At 43.5% G+C, this 21,002-nt stretch overlaps 1 protein-coding gene across 1 annotated transcript in view; it reads right to left on the reverse strand.

Moving 5' to 3' along the window:
* LOC115655346 (VPS10 domain-containing receptor SorCS1-like) overlaps positions 1-19,263 on the reverse strand; it is a gene marked incomplete at its 5' end in the record, with an annotated part of 426,699 nt that extends 407,436 nt beyond the window's left edge. The window contains one exon of the mRNA XM_030570701.1: positions 18,670-19,263. Coding sequence (XP_030426561.1) covers positions 18,670-19,263 — 594 coding nt within the window. The remainder of the gene's footprint in view (positions 1-18,669) is intronic.
* Between the last annotated feature and the right edge of the window lie 1,739 nt (positions 19,264-21,002).

Consider the following 21,002-nt stretch of genomic DNA (forward strand, 5'->3'; position numbering starts at 1 on the left):
CTGTAACTTTCCTTCCCAAGATCTCTTCCTATGCACCAAGCATAGGCCTTCCTGGCTGCTCTCCCATGCTTTAACAGCACATTGTGAAGGTGAGCCTCACCAGCAGTGCTGCCTAGTATGGCAGGTTGTCTTCCTCACAGATGTTTTCTTTTCTCACTATTGATCAGCTGTGGGGCGGGGGTCTGTCCTGTTAGTGAGTCAGCCCTCCGTCCTGCTCACACATTTCAAGGTTACCCCTTTTGAGGGTATGCATAAAGAGATGTGGAAATCTTCAGAAGTCAGCAAGGACTTCAGGGCTTCCCCCTTGGGTTGAAGTCTTAGGACCTGGACCCTTGCACCTTCAGGATTTTCCACAACTAGGTTCCCTGTGGAGGGACCGACTTCTCTCATTGTCCCTTCTTTAGGGGCCAGTGGGGGAGCCCGGCCCCACCCTGTCCACTGGGTTCTGGCAGGTAGGCAGCTAAGACCTGCACCTTGGGGTGCTATATGGTCACCTCTCTGTATCACTTGCTACCAGTGCCTTTCTTCCCACCTCTCACACCCACACTGGCACATCTCTTCTCCCTAGACTCTCTCCTCTGCCACTCTATAGGTTGCCTTCATCTCCCCAGTAGGCCTCATTCTTAGTCTCATACTGCCCTTGCCATGCTCTACATTCATTCCCTTCACCCAGGGAGGCAGTTACACCTGGCACAGATGAGGCTAAGCCCCAACCCCCTTAAGGGCATGTCTACACAATGAGTGGCGGCCCACGGCAGTCAGGCTCTGAGCCTGGGTCAACAGATTCGGGCTTGCGCCATCAAGCTACACACAGCGGTTGCAGCTTGGGCTGCTCTGAAGCCTAGGAAGCGGGTGGGCTTCAGAGCCCAAGCTGAAATATCTACATGGCTATTTTTAGCATGGCAGACAAAGGCCCGCAAGCTGGAGTATGTCCACCCTGGCTCAGAGGATTGCGGGCTGTATATACTTCTGTGATGCCTACAACAAGGTAATACATAGTGGTCTCCATCTCATCTCTTCATTGTCCTTATTTTCAAATAAAAAAAACCCAAACATTAACTAAACCACTAAGATGTTTACATGGTAACCACAGGATTATAGTGATATAAGCCTCACCCATCCACTCCTTACTGCCTGTAGCAGATTCCCGAATATGCCGAAAGGGAGTCCCTCTGTCACCATCTAGTCTGACTTCCTTCTCATGGTCCTTTCCAGCCCTACATTTCTATGAGAACGCTGGCCATAGAATTTCTCCCAGGAGTTCCTGCAGTGGCTGGAATTACCACTACTTGTTATTTCCAGTCTAAACATAGTCTGCCAACTGTTTGAGATGGATTGCGTGGGGAGCTGGACAGGAAATGTTAGACGGAATTTTTTTTTGTTGAAAAATGCAAATTTGCCAAGACTGAATCTTTCCGCAGGAAGGGGTCACTTCTGATGAATCTCTCAGCTTGACAACTTTTCAAAAAAAGTTTCAAAGTTGTCAAAACTTTGACTTTTGATATTTTGTAAGCAAAAAATGATGGTTTTCCAGTTCAAAACAAAACAAAATTTTCCTTTAGGAGGTGAAGCCCATTTTAGTACTTTTTCAATATGGTCAGGCTGTAAACAGCGTTTCCATTGACCGTAATTCATTTTTCTCATATTCTGTTGTGAAAAACTTTGAAATTTTCAATTTCTGTTCTAATTTGGAATGGGAACATTTCTCAAAATCTCAAAATTTTTCATGGGATGGGAAGACTGTTTCCCACCATGCTCTAAGCGAGTGTTTCTTTGACTTCTGAGAAATGCCTGGTATACTTTTCAGTGTGTCAAAATACTAAAGAATACTACTTTGAAGAAGTGAATAACATTGTTAAAGTTGTTTGGGGATTTGTAGTTGTAAGGGGATTAAATTCATTTATTACGTATGGAAAATACTGAACAACAGTAACAGCGTACAATACTTATACTCAAGGAAAAGATTTACACTCAACTTTCCAGAATATGCAATCTGCTCAGTAGTTCAGGGTTAGAAGCAGTGAATAATACCTCCCTTTTGAAAGTTAGCCTTGCAACGTAGCATTCCTCTGTGCTCTCTCTAGCATTAAATGGCTGAATTGCAACAATTCTAACCTTCCATGTAGCGCTTGACTAAAGCTCAGATCGTTTTAGAAAAGAAAAAGAAAGTTGTTTCTCAGTTCATTATCAGACTTGCTAGGGAGCCAGTGAAGAAGTGCATCTTTGTAAAGCAGCCATCTTAAAAATTGCCTAAAGGAGTTTAGGATTTTCAAAAAAGCCTGTTTGCACACTTGTTAGAGCTGGCCAGAAACCACAATTTTGGTTCCCTGAGAAAGTACAGCAACATTTTGAAAACAAAAAGCGGGAAAAAAGTCAGTTTCTCACAAAATAAAAATTCTGAAATGTTTTTATTCTGAACTATTGAAATGTTTAATTTAATTTTGTTTTGACATTTGAACCTAGCAATAATTAAATTATGCTAAACAAATTGCATCAATATTTTCATGCAATATAAAAGTCAAAACAAAATCATAGTCAAAATAAAATGTCCTCATTTTGTTTTGATAATGTCCACAACAAAATGATTTTTCAACTTTTCTCCTTCAAATACAGACACAGTCCTGCAAAACCTTTCAATTCCAGCTAACCTGCATTTTCCAATGGAAAACTTTCGACAAAATTTTTTCAACCAGCTAAAATGGCTATGTTTGAATATTCAAATATGCTTCTCAGGAGAGTTTTGGCTTTAATGACAGTGCATGTTCTTTGTCTGTAAACACAACACATGGGAGGCAAATATCTGAAAACATTTGTCACTCATTGTGTCCTTATGTGATGGATTAATTTTTCTATTACAGCTGTTTCCTACACCTTATTGCACCATGTTTTTTTTTATCCTGTTAGGAAATGTTTTCACCTTCCAGCAGTAAGAAAATAAAATCCAAATCAGTCACTACGGACAGTCGCTACGGAAAAGGATAAACGGACACAAATCAGATATTAGGAATGGCAATATACAAAAACCTGTAGGAGAACACTTCAACCTCCCTGGCCACACTATAGCAGACCTTAAGGTGGCCATCCTGCAGCAAAAAAACTTCAGGACCAGACTTCAAAGAGAAACTGCTGAGCTTCAGTTCATCTGCAAATTTGACACCATCAGCTCAGGATTGAACAAAGACTGTGAATGGCTTGCCAATTACAGAACCAGTTTCTCCTCCCTTGGTTTTCACACCTCAACTGCTAGAACAGGGCCTCATCCTCCCTGATTGAACTACCTCATTACCTCTAGCTTGCCTGCATATATATACTTGCCCCTGGAAATTTCCACTACATGCATCTGACGAAGTGGGTATTCACCCATGAAAGCTCATGCTCCAAAACGTCTGTTAGTCTATAAGGTGCCACAGGACTCTTTGCTGCTTTTACAAAATCCAAATCGGCTAACTATACATGGACCATATTTTTGATCAGCTGAGTCACGTATAGGTAAGTCTAACAAAATTACGAATGGGTCATCATCTAATTCACATCTCATTAGCAAGTTTCACTAATGTCAGTGAGAGGGGGCTCAGCCCTCTCACCAGTCATAGTATCATAGAAATATAGGGCTGGAGGAGACCTCAGGTCGTCATCTAGTCCATTCCCCTGTGCTGAGGCTGGATCAAGAAGCCATCCCTGGCCTTTGTGTCTAGATTCATAGATTCTAGGGTCAGAAGGGACCAATGTGATCATCTAGTCCGACCCCCTGCACAAAGCAGGCCACAGAACCCTACCCATCCACTTCTATAACAAACCCCTAACCTATGCCTGAGTTATTGAAGTCTTCAAATTGTGGTCTGAAGACCTCAAGCTGCAGAGAATCCACCAGCAAGTGACCCATGCCCGACGCTAACCTGTTCTTAAAACCATCTAATGATGGGAATTCCACAACCTCCCTTAGAAGCCTATTCCAGGCATATGCTTGGGCCCCTTGAAATTATACACTGGCCCTTGACCTCTTAGCTTTTCAGCTCAGCTCCCAGGGTCCTCAACTCCTCGTCACATCCCTCATAGGCTTGGTAGATGCAGGACTCCAGGGCATCCAGTCTTTCTCCTGGAGAATAAGTGAAGGGAACTCTATTTAGGCTGGTAGGGTCTCCCCCAGGAGTCTCATCCTAATCCTCAGGTGATCTCTCCTGCTCCTTGAGCAGCTTCTAGCCATTTGCAATTCACTCTACATAGTCCTCAGCCTCTCTGGCAGCCACCACTTTCTGCTTCTTATCCCATCTCCTGTTGGTCAAGCAATTAGCCACTGCTGGGGAGGTAGCTACTCCGACGCTTAACCCCTTCATTGCCAGAGTAGAAGGGGATGCATACACTCCCACCATAAACAAACAGGTCTATATATTTGACAATGACCACCAAATATGGAGATTTTGTCCTCTTTCCAAATTCCCTACAAACACAGCTCACCATCTGTTTAATCATTTCTTTAGCCTTCCTGGAGTCGAGTACTATTTACACAAGAGTTTAAAATAAATTTCCTTTGTAACATTTCATATGGAGCTGGCGAGTCCTTTGGGCCACGTTGTTTGCTGCTTGTTTATGGAGATTTCTCAATTTATGTCTCTTGCCAAGTTTCTCATAAAGGGGCATTTCTTATTGAGATCTGCCATTGTCAGAATCTCATCTATTTCAGAAATGATTCCTTTTCTGCCTGGTCTTTCAATAGCTAAGAGTCAGAAGAAATAAAGAGATGGAGTTGCACTGAATTACTCCCGATTTACACCTGTAAAAGGAGTAGAGAATCAGGCCCAAGGTTAATGCTAAACTTTTGATATTTTACCAGGCATCATGAAAATATGGAAATCATGGTACCACAAAGGAAGTGCAATACTTCTCTCTCTGATTGGAGCAATGGTTAATTTTAAGCCATCTTTTATTTTTATATATGAGAGAGAGAGAGAGAGAGAGAGAGACACAGACAAACAGACTTAGGTCTGATTGATCAGAACTTTTCGAAGTTATTTTCCTCTTAAAAAACTCATCACTGAGATACCATGGTGATGGGCATGGCATAAGAACCTGAACAGTAGTGACAAAAAATTCACTGCTGCTTTATCAGACATGGGTCTTGGCAGCCGTTTTAAAAACACCTTGGGAGAGGCCAAGCACATCTAGGAAATGTGATAGCCCAGTACAACCTGGAAGTCCTGACTACAGTTGACATTGCTGAAAAGGTCAAAGAACCCTGAGCAAAATGTCTCCTTAACTCTCAGTTTAAAATGATGGGTGAAATTTACCTGTGCATCAGATAGACCCCTGCAGCAAATCCTTGTGATGGATGTACACAGTTGACCTGCCATGTCAGGGGCCCTCTGCAACCCCCAAATTACAGAAAGGGAGCTTAGACAGACCAATAGACTGAGGAGATCTGAGCACATGATGAGGCAGGTAAGGGGAAGCAGTCTCATATCATTCATTCGCCACAGGGAGGAGATTTTCAAAAGTACCTAGAATTGAGTAGCCGGAGTCCCATTGTTTTGTACCCCCTAAATCTTCACACAGAGGGTGCAGAATGCTTTGCACATGGAGGAGGAATCCCACACTGCAGAAAGGGCCTGCAATGATTTGCTGTTTATTGATCAGGAGAGCCCATCTGCTCTCTTGTGCCTTTACTGCCATTCACAGGAAAAATAAGATGATGAACCAAACTAACAATTTCTTGCAAATGACAGCATTCAAGTCCTTTGGAGCTTACCTGATGTACAGGTCCTGCATGAAATGAGCTGTTGTAAGTCTTGGCTTGACTTAATCATGAATATAGACAATGCTAACTTTGTGACAAGGACCTTGGGGACCTCCCAGATTAATGGCTTCCTGGTAATGGAACTGTCCTCTATGCTCTCATTTAGCGGCAGCGGATCAAGAAAATACTCTGAAACCATCCCTAGGCAAAGCAGTTTGAATGCAACATAAACCACATGCAAATATCTTTGGGAAAACAGCAGCAAAGCGAAAAGGACACAGGATTTCCCCTCCTCACGGCTTTATAGCAAATTCCTTGAAAGTTCCAACCTGAAGTATATTTCTTAGCAGATTTTTTTCCTCCTTTGCTCACATACTGGTTTGTTATTGTAGGGCTGCTCATGAGTGTTGGGGTTCCCTCAAGACTGCTTCCACAGGGCTCCCCAAGAATTCAGTTTGACTCTAATCTCATCCTCAGGTTCCTTTATTTGATAGACAGCAAAGCTATGCTGAGTTGATTAGACTCAAACAAAGATTTGGATGGCTGGTAAACCTTATACCTAAGTTCCACAGCAGACCTCTTCTTTTATATACATGACATTGCTTCACACGTTTTGGGATTGACTTGGTCACTTTGTGGGAACCAATCCCTGTAGACTACGCACTGTCCATGCACGACTTACTCTTTAGCTCATCTTAGTTCCAGGCTTATCTTTATTCACTGTTATCTTCTCCACTGTAAATGGCTCTTGGATGTTCCCCTTTATCTTAGCTAGCACAGACATTCTGTCCCCAGCCTGCTCATCTATTTACCTCCCTAATCCTATCTCCCAAGAGATGAGGCCTCACCCACATCCAATTACTCATGTCAAGCCAGGTCTACAATGAGCACACGCTGGTTTGCTCCTCGGAGCTGGGCTTGTTATTGCAAGATTGCACATGAACACCGGTGGCTTGTCAGCAATAGGTTTTTTGAATTAGGGTTGTTCATAGGTAGTAGGCAACACATGCCTTACTGTTGTAGGGCTGTTCGTGGCCACTGAGCAATGCATTCTGGTTTGCCATTGCAGGATTTCTCATGAGGGCTTGTGAATATTTCAGTGTTATTGTAGGATTGTCCAGAAGAACATGCTGAGTAATTATTTTGGTGTTACCGATGTGTGTGGAGCAAGGACCTCAATTCCAGTCTTCTGTATTCCACCAGAGTGCCCTGATCACCAGACTTATTCAAATAGCTGATTTTGCAAGAAAAATTTCAGGAGGTCTCAGTTTTGTCCTGATGTGGAATGGGAAGTTTTAGTTAATCTCAGAAATGTTCACAGGATGAACACTGCTTAGTCCTTACTACAGAGTTGATTGTGAGCAGTGGGCACTGCAGAATTACTTATGTCTCCCTTTATATGAGAAATTAAAGGCCTGGTCTACACTGTGGGGGGAGGGATCTCTTGCCTCTTTCTAGCGCTTGTTAAAATAGACATTGAATAACCCATTTGACTTTTCAAAAAAGCAGGTAATCCCAGTATCATGGATAACCTTCTCTCAATAAAATGATTTCTAAAGTCAACATTGTGTCATCTCTTGCTGAGTGATAGCAAACTTGTGTATCAATGGCTATTAGTCAGGATGGTCAGGGATAGTGTCCCTAGCCTCTGTGTGCCAGAAACTGGGAAATTGATGACAGGGGATGGATCACTTGATAATTACCTGTTCAATTCATTCCCTCTGAAGCACCTGGCATTGGCCATTGTCAGAAGACAGTAGGGTGACCAGAGAGCAAGCGTGAAAAATCAAGATGGGGTAGGGGTTAATAGGAGCCTATATGAGTAAAAGCCTCAAATATCAGGACTGTTCCTATAAAAATAGGGACATCCGGTCACCCTATAATGGACATTTGGTCTGACTCACTATGGCCGTTCTTATGTTCATCTGCTTATTCCAGTAGGTCAGATTCTCAGCTGGTATAAGTCAGTGCACCACCATTGATTTTGATGGAACCAGACTGATTTACACCAGCAAAGCATAGACACATAATTGTCAACATTTTGTTCAATTTTCTGCTTTAGTTGGGTTTTTTCTATTAAACAAAACCAGGCAAATGCACACACACAAAAAGGGCGGAGATAGATTAGGAAAGCAGGATTCAAAAAGGGATTGGCAGATTATATGGATAACAAGAATATCCAAAGTTATCATTAACAACAAAAATTTTGGAAGGGATCCTAAACCTCATGCTTCAGGGAGCTAATCTCTAACTATCAGAGATCAGCATGAGACCACTGTCAGATTGTCCCACATATGCCTGCTGTAGGGTTCTTCCACATTCCTCAGAACCATCTGGTTTTTGCAGCATCAACAACCTCATGCCACCAAAAATACATTAATAAATAAATAAAATAAGGCTTAAAAATCAGGAGTCATGCCCCTCAAAACTAATGAAATTGGCTTAAAACTATGATTTTTAAAAAATAATAAATGTGGGATTCATTTTATTTGTCTTCTGGTTTAAGACTCTTCAGAGTGCGCTCAGATCACGTTTTCAAACTCTTTTCTTTTCCCTTTTTCTTAAGGAGGAAAGCTTAGATTCTCAGTCAGACACCCAACTCCTGAAGGTGGGGTTTAAAAGACAAAACATTAAATATCACAAGACTGGTGATAAAATTGTGCAAGTTTGCCACACTGGGCTTGCTCATTATAATGCCAGACCACATTTGTCGCAGCTTCAGATTTCCAGTCCACCGTCCTGCCTCTGAAATTTGACAGTACTTGGATCTGAGGTTTTCGTTCAGATACATCTCCACTCACATTTGTTTAACTATAGCACTGAGGAGCCGTAGTCATGGACCAGGACCCCATTGTGCTAGGTGCTGTACAAACAAAACAAAAAAGACTCTTCTTTCCCAATCTCTGTACAGTTGGCTTGATCTTAGATTTGAACACTTTTCACCCACGAGTCCCAAGCAACTCACTGATTGTACAGACTGTATATAGAAAAATCACTTCACCAGCCAGAGAAAGACAACCACCTCTGGGACGTAACATGGCACCTCATTAACAGAGCACAGCAATGCTAAGGAATAGTTTAGGACAGAAAATGAAAAGCAACTTGACTCAAATTCACACCTGATGTATTCCCATTGACATCAGGGATAAATCTGGCCCTCACTTTTTGGTGCAATGCAAACAATGAATAATTTAACTGAAAATGACAAGAGGAGTTTCAGGTAAGCAGAATGGAACCTGTATTTTCAAATTTGGACTTGCATTCACTGTTTGTGCAAAAACTGCCATGGGAATTTTCCTACTCACAATTGTCTAGAGCTTCATTCTACAACATCTCATTTGAAAGGCAGCGACACCAGTCGCACAATGCCATTGCTCAGAATTAATTCAGACTGAAGAGTACCATCTGCTGAATAACCAGCACCACTTGCTTTATCCAGCAACTGGAGCCCTAGGCAATTGCTGACATGGCTCAGCTCAGGCGAATTACAGGATCATAATCCAAGGTACGTTATTGGATTGTTTTTCAGTATGATAATTACGCAGCTGGTTGTGGATGGAGACACTGTCTCACCCATTAGTAGTAACATGTGCCTTCTACATCCCAGAGGTGTAGCGGGAATATGACAAGTTTTACACCTACACTTACAGGCATACAGCCTTATTTAATGAGTCAAGCCCTAATTTGCTGTCTTAGCTGTTGCTGCTTGTCACATTATGGTGATGATATCAGCTTTAAGATGACAATTCAGATTGTGTAACTCATCGTTTCTATTGCAGTCTGTCCGTTGCCCAGTAGTATCCAGGTAACAGTGTCAACATTTCATGGCTGTGGGTGGCACAAGGAGAGGTGACCAGAAGAGCAGTGAACAGAAACAGAATATTTCGTATCAAGGGCACAGAGAAGGAAAAAGTAATATTCCACCGGGGGAATGAAATATAGAACTGCCAAGTCCATCAGATGAAATTGCTGTCTTTAGCATGAAGAAAATGACTAAGGCATTTCCATGCTCTCTGAATGAAACTCTGGAGGAAGAAAGGAAAAGGTAAGCACTCGCCGGAGATTCTACAGATCTTTTTGAATGATAAATAGCACAAATCTTCCCAGCTTTTTCCATGGTCTAAATTCAATGTCTGTCCACTATTTAAAGTGACACCGTCAATCTAAACAAGCGATTAAACATGTAGCCAGCGATATGTGGAGCAGGGTAGATATTTTCCCGGAAAAAAAAATAAATAAAATCAAGCCAAAATGAAAAATTTGGGGTGAGAAGTTGAATTTTTTTTTTGGCCCCAAAATCTAAGAAAGGCCAAAAACTTCAGTTATTATAAACCAAAAATCATCATAAAAAACAAACATATTTCAACATTTTTCCTCAGGTTTTGGGTTTTTCCATCAAAGAAAAAAAATCTGGAAAAATTACTTTGTTAATAGTTAAAAAAAAGGCCATTTTTCATTCAAAAAACAAAACTAAAACAAAGCCAACTCTCTCTACCTGCAACAAGGACCCAGAACTGCTAGCCTCTCAGGCCACTCTTTTGGCTTGTGGGCTGAAATAGCAGCTGCTGCCCCTCAGTGCCTCCTCTGCAGGGCTTTTAGGCCATTGAGTCAGAGTTAAGCACAGATCCTATGTTCCCTATCCTAGCCCAGCCTCCCCTCCATCTCAGTGTCTTCTGAGCCAGTGTAGAGATCTCCTCTGCCATATATGGTAATGAGACAAGGCCAAGACCACCACCACCTCACCACTCTGCTCAGCCTATACTCGCTCATTACATTCAAAATGAATGTTGCATGCTCTTTGGCCATGCGTGTCTCCAGGATGGATAAAAACACCCCAGCACACCATGTTCTCAAACAATACATCAACTCTCAGGAGCGCACCTGGCACAATTCAGATTTTTTCCAAAAAAAAATTATTTTTTTCTAGAACCCCAGTTAAAACTTCACTGTCAGCAAATCAAATTTCCAGGTCAAATCCCTATGCAAACGTCACATGATCTTGACAATAATTAATCATCACTTCTAGCATTAAATACCTATGTTTAAATGAGAACTGGGTAAATTTTTTTTTTTTAAAAAGTGTCCCATGAATTTTCACTTGAGCATAATATAACATTAGTTTCACCCATGTTCATGCCTCTTTGTTTGTTTGTTTTCTGAGAATATTCTGGCAAAGGAATTTACTGGCAAGATTATTGGTGGAGACAAGGACCCTTAATGCTTAAAGAATTACAATGATCCAATCAGGAAACTGAAAACTGATCTATTCACCCAATTAAAATACAGCTCTGATGGCAAAAGTCTACGGAGCAATAATGTATTTATAGTGATTAGCTAGGGCCTTCCAAAGCCCATTGAAGTCATTGGGAAACTTTCCACTGATTTCAGATGGGTTTTGGATCAGGAACTTGGTGATTACTTATGAACAAAAACATCTGACAAAGCCACAGGATGATCATGAACAATTTGTCAACAGAAAAGGAGGCTAAATTTGTTGAATAAATTATTTCCTTTGAATTATTCACTCGGCTCTAGTTTAAATGCACTTAAGGAAATACAATTTGGAAAAATCCAAGAGATTCCTTCTTGCTCACCCTTGAAACATACAATTTTCTGAAATGCCTACTGCCAAAGCATCTCAAATTACAGGTAACACTGATTGTGCTGATGGTTATAAGTTATCACTGGCCAAAGTGACATTGAATTTTTATGCCTACATCATATCTACATTAAGTTCAATCAGGATCGTATCCTGTAAGGTGCTAAGAACCTCGTGAATGTTGCAAAATGCCCTCCACCTCCCATTGCTGCATCAGACCCATAGCTTGCTGGAAGATGTCTGCATCCAAAATAACAACTGCGAATTATCATCTTCCAGCCCCCAACCACTTCCCACCCCCTTCTTTCTTGCTCTTAATTAGGCTGATCTGTGCCTAGCATGAAAAATGCCTGCACATGTGCTCTTAGGTTATAAGGAACAACAGAAAGTGATTAGTCAGACACTAGGTAATAAGCAATGAACTGCCTACTCCTGGCAGCAATCTGCAAATCTCCTTGATGAATGAGCTTCAGCTACACTCTTTAAACACCAGCAGTGTATTTTGAGTATTAGAGGTGCTGTGGTACTTATGCTAGCCCAGCCAGTCCAATGGTTTCTGCTGTACCCAGCTGCTTCAGCATTAGAGAATGTAATGCTACAGAAAGCACCTTGCTGTAGGAACGTATCCTGCGGTTTTGGTTATCCTGCATCTCACTTTGTCATGAGTTCTCTAAAGGTCTCCAAATCTTGTGTGAAGACCTGCAGCTCTGCTGGGAGGAAGAAAACTGCCAGGTGGCAGTTCAGTTCACATCCTCCAAATTAACAGGAAGACACACAGCCCTGTAGCCTGAAGCAGCTTTCAGTCCCACCCAGACATTCTGTTCCCACAGGGAGAGAGAGAGAGAGAGACAGAGAGACACAAGCCTTTGTATAAATGTACATATTCATCCGCCAGAGTCAGAGCAAAGTAATAGCTGGAGTAATAGCTGTGTGAAGAATTTAGAGGACAGGGAGAAGCAGTCAGTTTGGGATTGTTTCGCATACCTAGGGCCTTTCCTGAGCTTGGCTCTCTGGGGATTCCTTTCCTCTATTTAGCACCCTTTCCCTCCAGAGGACCACTCCCATCTCCCTTTTATTCCAGGCGGAGATAATAAGTACACTTGGCACAAAAACAGCAAAACTTCAGCAAGGTTCTAACGCCTTCTGACAGAGGAATCAACAGAAACATTCTGGTTCCTTATTATAGGGGACAATGTACCTCAAGGGGTTGATGGGAGGTTTAATTGCTTCTAAAGTGCTTGGAGATTGTCAGAGGAAAGGAAGCGTAGTACCAACAAACATGTTACAGAACGCGAGCATTATAGATTAAAGGATCTTATTCCAGTTATGGTTTGATTTCAGGAGAGACTGCAAAATATGCAGATTGTAAAATGACTTTCATCCAGTTTCAGGATTTATATATGCAGTTAAAGATCCCAAATAATTAAAGTCTAACACCCAGAGCTCCCACTGGAAATTGGAATCAAGGCCCTTTTTCATTTAACAACATAGAAATGTAGACCCCTATTGCATGGATACTCAACCTGAGGGTCCTGACCAATCTAGCCTCCAGGATGGCAGTGGGGGGTGGCAAAAACAATTTTCTTTGGGAATGTAGAACACAGTATGAGAAACTGGAAGCGACTGGCCATGTCTATCCGATCTGAATGGGAGCTCTTCAGTTTGTCAAGATCTCCCACAGACTTCCTCGGAGACTAGATATTCTCTAAGCCAATCCTTTCTTCCAATCACATAAATCTTCTTTGCTGCTTTACTTTCGGTCATTACATAGCCACCCTTGAAAAATAGTGTGTGTTTTACAGGTGCTATGTAACGAAAGCTTTTGTTTTATCCCACAAGGAAATATAGCTATAGGTGGATCATGGTAAAGACAGAAAAAAATGGTCTAGCTATTTGATTTGTTTGGAAAGATGAAAAACTTGTGCATTTATTGGGGAAATAATTTCCTAACTGAAGGTTTGATTGGAAAAGTTGATGATTTCAGTGGGAGAAAACTTGATATATAGGATATTGTTTGGTTCTATAGTGCAAATAAAGGATTTTATGAAGCATAAAGAGTAGCAGGTACAAGCCAAAATAACAGAAAAAGAAACAGGGATTTTATATTTGTTTTGTGTGTGGCATTAATGTTGTTGAGCTAAATCCCCCGTTTTCACTCAGTCTTTATACAGACAATCCCACTGACATCAATGAGAACTTTGCCTGAGTAAATAACTTCAGGATCTGGCTCATTATTACTACTGTCTGCTAGCGAACATTACATTTCAGTGTATTTTAATGCTGACATCCTGCTTAGATTAATTCACCTCTAGCTTCAGCTCTATTTCCTGTATTCCAACCATCATACTAAAGACAACATGACCTGACTCAGTTAGGCAGGTGCTTCCAGAGACAGAGGTAGCCATATAAACCCTGATATAGCTGTTGTCTTGAAACCATAACTTGCTGTGGGTTCCATAGCTATCATCAGGTTCAACTCAGTGAAATTTCCATTCTGGGAATAATGCCCCTGAGCGAAAGAAGGGTGATGGGTAATCAGCAAGTCAGCAGAAGAAATATGGTCGTCACCAGCCATTCAGTGTGCCCAAAGACAGGATGTTTTTTTGAGGAATACCCACCAAGAGCAGGCACTTTCATGTTGAATCATCTAGCTGTGATGGAATGACAGAGGATCATAATTGTGACACATTTCATGGACAAATGGGCCACCTGAAGAATCAAATGCTCAGAAAACAAATGAAACTTTGTCAACATTTCTCGGTTTCTCTGCTGAAGAGGTTCATTGGCAATTTAGGGTGATTTTACCATGTGACTGATGCATTACATTATTTTATATTTATTTGTATTTAAAATGTAATACATTACATTATAATACTCAGAGTGTTCCAAGTCAAAGGCAAAGCTGCATTCCAGTTCAAGCTATTGGCAATCTGAATCCCAAGAATTCAAGGTTCTACTGATACTTGAGAATGTATGAAATTGGCTTTAGCATACATGTTAAATTCCAAGATTCCTAATGCAGAAGTTCTCTACCCAGGTCACTTATACAATAAAAATCACACTATTGTTCTACCTCTTAGTTATTGGAAAGGCCAAGCTCAACATCAGACAAAGTCTGCTGTGGAGTCTCAAAACAATCTCACTATACACTCGCCGATATAAAGAGACCTTGCTTTTCTCCTCCTACCTAATTTTTTTCACCTGACCACTGAGATGACAATCCTCCCAGGCTGCATCCACTGCAGATTCCACCTGCATCATGGATTTTATCCAACAGATGGAATTAAAAAGCAGCTCAGCCAGACTACTTTGTGTTTTACCTAGAATCCATGTCCAGCAGTCTTGGGATGACTGTTCTCAATGATGATCTCAGAGAAATTCACCTCTGCTTTTCCAGCAATCTGAAGAGAAGCAGTATGGCCCAGTGGATGGACTACTGTCATGAGACCCACACTTTATAGGTTCCGTTCCTATCTCTGGTGCTGGTCGGTTGACTATGAACAAGTCAATTTCTCATCTGTAAAACAGGGACAAAACTTATTTTCTTTGAGGTCTATCACTAAGTGCTAGGTATTATCATCAATTCTTCACCTGTTCCAGCTGCAGGAAAGCAGTGGCAGATCCTCTCCAGTTCAGGACCACTTACTACTGCATTACTAGGGACATGCGCTGCATTCCTTTACAGGAGGATCCTCTAGCATGATATTAAGGCTTTTCTTCCCATGGACCTCCACTTTATTTCCTCATCTCTTCCTATGCTTTGCTCTCTGGCTGTCTTTCCAGCAAGCAATAGATTCACAAGACTCACTCACAGCAAATCTAGGGCAGAGGCAGATTCGAGGCTTCAGAAACTCTATGCAATCTCCTGCAGACCAGGTGGTTGGAACCACCCATAACCTAATGCTCCTGAACCCCACAGTAAAACTATCTTTGGGGTTCTCCTCTGCAAGGTGACACCCTATCCTGTGAAAATAATAACCTGCAGCCTACTGTAGCTCCACCTTCAAACTCTACTCATCTTCTATAGCGGGTGACAGCAGCCCGAGAAGAGGCTCAAGGGAGCTGTGGGGACACCAAATCTACACTGACTTGATACCCCAAATCTGGAGGATAATTGCAAAATAATACAAGAGGTCACACTCAGTAGCAGGTCCCAAACGGGTGATGAAAATCCCCTGTGGGCACAGGAGCAGCACAAAGCCTTCAGCCCCACTTACACCCCACATATGGAATCTGTGTGTGCATGGTGATTTGTTGGGGAGGGAGGGGAACATTGATGACATGGTCATACTGAAATGCATGCACAGCCCCTAAATGCTATGGAAAGAGTGTCGGTGCCAACCATTCATTGGTTGATTACAGATGGCTTCACTAGGGATGGGTCATGTTTTGGAATGGTTGCCAAACAATGGTCCTGCATGCCAGACCCAGGACAGGGGCATGGATTTCAGCTCCTCAACCTCTCTGCACTCCGCCTGCATCAAGCATGAATTCTCCTGTGTTTTATCAATATGCATTGATATGCAGTTACTAAAGAGAAGTCTCTTTATTCTTAAAGAACATTTGTTCCAATTGGGAGCATTAAAGTTTGCTATATTTCCAGGAATCCTAGATTTCCGTGTGTCTGGTTCAAATCACCTCTGACAGTAAGACAATCCCCATCTATACTGGAGTTTGACTGAAAGCTTTTGGAGGAAGGCTTTGCAAAGAAATCTTATCTCACCAGCGCCCACTCCTTCAGTTCCAGCTGAGGCCAAAGGAAAGATACCCATTGACTTCAACTGGAGGAATGGATCAGGTCCTTAGAGGACACAGTGACCAGTACAACTACAGATCAATAATGTGCCAGATTAGCCCCTGATGTAAAGCTACTGACTTCAATGGAGTTACACCATGGATGAATTTGGCCATTATTATTTATTTGTATTGCAGTAGTCCCTAAGAAGAGCCCTAGCACAATGGGGTCCTGGTCCATTACCATGTATTGGACAAAAAAGGCAGCCTCTATCCTAAAGGGCTTACCATCTTGTGCCTTTATTCCCTTCAAATAAACAGACCCATCTGTTCTTGAAATCAAAGCTATATAGGTGGGTCCTTTCTCCTGCCTCAAACTGAATAAAGTATTTGGTTTGTACGTGTTATATCTTGATGTAATGATGTCTTAAGTAAAAGAGCCAACTCTCAAAACTTATTCCAAAACACTGAATCAGTCTGGGGTCAGTAGTAATGGGTGTTATTTACTATATCAGCTTTATGGCAACAGGGTTACATGTATTAGAATATCTTTCATCTAAAGGGATCCCATGGTGCTTTCCCCAATATACGAATGACACACACTCCAACCAGCACTGAAGTGTAGCCATGTCTGGGTGAAGCGTGAAGCGCTCTGTAACAGCGGCACTTACACAACTGTTCAGGACAAAACATGAGGAATTATATCGCATCTCACTAAAACTACAGTAGGAAAAATAATTACCCAAATTGGAATTTGGCCAGGACAATAGGGGTTAACAGCCACTTTTGAAAAAAAAAATGTTGGAGATTGGAGGTGATCACAGCATCAGATGGTTTGGCATCTTCCTGTACGACAGAAGAAAGGTGTCCGCATGACCCTGTCTGACAGACAGTTATTTGGGAAGATTGTAACTAATTAGCCAAAGCACTTCTTCACCCCATCCCAAAATATGTCCTTTGGTTATAAAGCCAGAAGGGACGCTTGTAGTCATCTAGTCTCACCTGCTGTAAACCAAAATTATCATACAGTAAGTTGTTTTGTGTTGTTTTACAATTCACATTGGAGTAATTGACCAAAATCTTTTTTTTTAATGGAATTAGATATTTAGTCTTTACATGTACCACAAGGCGAGAAAGCTTGATGGCTCACAAGCCCTTGCTCCACAAATGAATCCCTTAAAAAAGGTGACAAACTCAATCAGTTTTAGAAGACTGGAGCTCAAACTAGAGGATTAATCTTAGTAATACCTGTGAGAGATCTAATCGTTAAGGGGGCTGGAAAGGTCCTGAAAACCTGGATGGTGAGAATTTCTGCTTCAATGATTTGATTTAAAAGTTCCTGATAAGACTATAAAATACTGGTCCAGTCAATGAAGGCTGAATCACATACACGTGTTTATGACATCTACATTAATACTAAATGGGCTCGTGATGATTTACCTTAATACCAAACGGAATTCATAATGATCAAGCCATTATTTTAAAATGATACCAGAAGCTGAAGATAAGCACATACATATTCATGAACCATAGCCAGAAACTGTATTCCAGAGTAGCATAAGAACTGAAAACACCTTGGAACCCATTAGCCTGAGTCATTGATCTCCTCCATAAATAAGAAAAACATGTCCCTGCTATTACTGCATCTCATCTTCACTCTTATTAACATTCTCTCTGCTTCTTTTAAAGTGAAAGAGCCACAGAACTTCGAACATTTAATCACCCAGAGATGTCCATGCTTCTGCCTTAGCAGGACTAGATTTAAAACGCAAGAAAGCAAAACAAGGAGCGTTTCTCACTGGTATAAGATCCCAGCTCCGCTTCACACTTAGCCAAGGCTCAGAGGGAGCAGAGCTCAAGTTAACTTGATAAAAAAAAACTTCCGCACCGTGTGGCATGAATGCGCCTTTAGTCACCTGCTCTTTGTTGTTGCTATTCACAAGGAAGAGATCTGGGTTACTTATAGATACAGGAACTGTCTCTTTTAACACCGCAGGGACAAATTAAACAACCGCCGCTTTGTTCCTCTGCTGGAACCCTGGTTCTGCTGCGCACACAGCTTCAGATTTGGGTTTGATTTATTTCCCTCGGCACCTGTCCGCCCCTAGGGAGCGGGTGGCACAGACTGCACTGCAGACCTGCCCTAGTGCAGGGAAGGACAGAAGGCAGCTCCGACTCCGCAATGTAACTTGCATCTTTGCTCACCTGCTGTTGCTCGCGACCCGAGAGTATGCGTCGCATGCAAGCTGGGGAGAGTTTGGAGATTTCAGGACCACCACGGATTGCTCCACGTACCACCATGCTACGGCTCTCTCCTCTCCAGTCCCACCCCCGCCCTCTCTCCAAACTTTCCGGTGGCCTCACCCACTGAAGGGCAACGAGAGTGCAACGCGAGTGGCTGGTGGGAAAACTTTTGCTGCAGCAGAAAGGCACTTTTGCCCGGCTGCAAACTGCCGAGTGACACCCGCTGCGAAGGGCCAGAGCCCAGCCAGATCCAGCGGCCCAGCCCCGCTTTCTGCACGTTGCCCAAGGCCCGGCGCTGCATCTCCACCCCCCACCCCCCAGGTCTGCATCCCGCCCCCACCGCGGCGCTGGCTCTACTCACGCTGCTGTTGTGGCCCGACCAGTGCACCATGGCTTGGTTGTGAGCCGAGTCCCCGGTCAGCGCGAAGGTGCTGCTGCTCAGCTTCAGCTCCTCCAGCCTGAACCGGGTGGCTTTGCCCTGCGGCTGCTCGGGGGGTGCCCTGGCCGCCTCCCTGCCCTGCTGGCCCCGCTCCGCCGGGACCCCCCTGGCTCTCCTCCGCTCCGCCGGGCTCCTGCTCAGCCGGCCGCCCCGGGGCGCAGTCCACCGGGGGGGAGCTCGGGGCAGGCCGGGGCCAGCGGAGCGCGCCGGGGATGCGCTGGGCTCGGGCTGGCCGGTCGGTTTCTCCTGGCTGGGAGCAGCGGGGGAGGTCACTTTCCCCCCGGCCGCCGGGAACCGCCTCGCCTCTTCCCCGCGGCCCGGCCCCCGGGGAACGAAGAATAATCCCCGCTGCGGCCGAGGCGGCTTCCCCGGGGCCAGGCAGACGCGGCACGTTATCTCGGCCCCGCTGGTGCCAAAGGTGCAGAGGAACTGGACAAGCCAGGTCCCGGCCAGCAGAGCAACGCGCCAGCCCGCCGGGGACCGGCCCGCAACTTTTCCCATGGCTGCGGCTGCGGGCGAGAGACACCAGATTCACCCGGAGCAGAGGGAAGAGGGCACCAACTCCATGCAAGTTTCAGGCAGAGCTGGATACGCTGCAGGCAGGGGAAAGGGAAGGAGAAAAACGGCTGTCCTCCCTCTCTCTCTCTCCTTATCCCCCCAGGGCTGGCTTGGCTGGGCTGATCAGGCTTTTGGATGGAAGGAAAAAAGCCACAACCACCCAGGGGGAGGAGCTGGATTGAAGTCAGAGCGAGAGCAGCCCGGCTGGTGACTGCCTCTGCTTGTGCAGTCCGTCACAGATCGCCTCTCTCGGCTCGCGTTCGCCCCAGCAGCTCCGCCAGGATGCTCGGCAGGTTTCCAGCGGTGGATGATCTGTTACTCTCCAACACACAGCACTAGGCACTCGCCTTAACTTTTATAGCCCCCCCCACACACACACACACACACACGATCTCTGCCTTTGCTCCCGCCCCCGCGCCTGGCTTTCCCGTGATCATATGCCACCTCCCCAGACCTGCGTCCTGCTCAAAGTTCCGATCTTCCCCACAACTCCTCTGAAAATGCAGAGACGCAAACATGCCCCCGGGGAATGAAGGAACAACCCGCTCCCCCGTTTCAGTAGCCTCCCGCTTCTTTTTTCCTAAAAGGGATAGGGCGTCTAATTTGCAACACCTGCCTCTTCTCCCAGGGTGACGAGGGGGGTAGCTTCAGGAGAGTTAGATACGCCTGAGTCACAGCAGGGCGAGTCGAGAAGCAGCCCCACCGCCTTTAAAGGACACAGGGTGTATTTGCATAGAGGGAAGTCATGGTCCCTTCCTGCTCTGTTAGATACAGTAACTGCCGCTCTGTATTGAGATAAACCACTCAGGCATTGCAAAGATTTGCTCAGATTAATACTGTCAGGAAAAGGAACATGATTTTGGAAATGAAATGACAACGGAGGGGAGGAGGAGGTTCCCACCAGTGATTTACTAGAAACCAGAGATAGCAGCCTTGCCTCTAAGCGAGCTGTCCCTGAGTTCTAAATAATCAAGTTCTCAGGGAGGGGGTTGTTCCTTTCCCCTCCTCTCTCTATTTTTTTCTGCATTTTTCATTATCACTTACCACAACATTACTTACTGGGGTTACTTTTACCTTCCCTTTTAACAATTCCATGTTAACATTTATTCCCTACTTCAGACATGTATTAGTAAATATATTAGGTATATGTCTGGGCACAGGTGCAGATAGAGGGATTCTCTAAGCTTGTTGAGAAGTTCGTAAATTAAGTCTACTCCAGTAAACAATTCCTATCTGTTTATTCTCCCTTTTCCCAGTTTCATTTTAAAGGGAATTTGTTTATTTTTAAGTATCTCTTTCTTGTGTTGGAGGAGTGTTGCAGTGTATTTCAATAAGACATTTACAGTTACATGCACTTATTTCAGAAATCTAACTCAACTGTTTGCTGCTTGGAAGCCTTGGGAATTTTGCAAGTGGTCACAGTAAAGTAAGACTCCGATTAATAGAGGTTTGGCATGACTCTCTATGATACTTAAACAATGATGAATTGTCTGCAGTCTAACCAGCTAAATCTACTGTAAATTAATTAACTTTGTACCAGCTTGCATTTCTCCCAAATAAATGGTTACTATTAAACAGATATGCTGGTAGTAATAATTAATACAGTGCATTTATACTATACAGCTCCTTCCAGCTGTTGATCTCAAAGCACTTAAAAGTTGGCTATTTCCCCTGTTGTACAAATAGAGAAACCGAGG

The sequence above is a fragment of the Gopherus evgoodei genome, chromosome 7 (assembly GCF_007399415.2).
Source record: "Gopherus evgoodei ecotype Sinaloan lineage chromosome 7, rGopEvg1_v1.p, whole genome shotgun sequence".
In the NCBI taxonomy this organism is placed as follows: domain Eukaryota; kingdom Metazoa; phylum Chordata; order Testudines; family Testudinidae; genus Gopherus; species Gopherus evgoodei.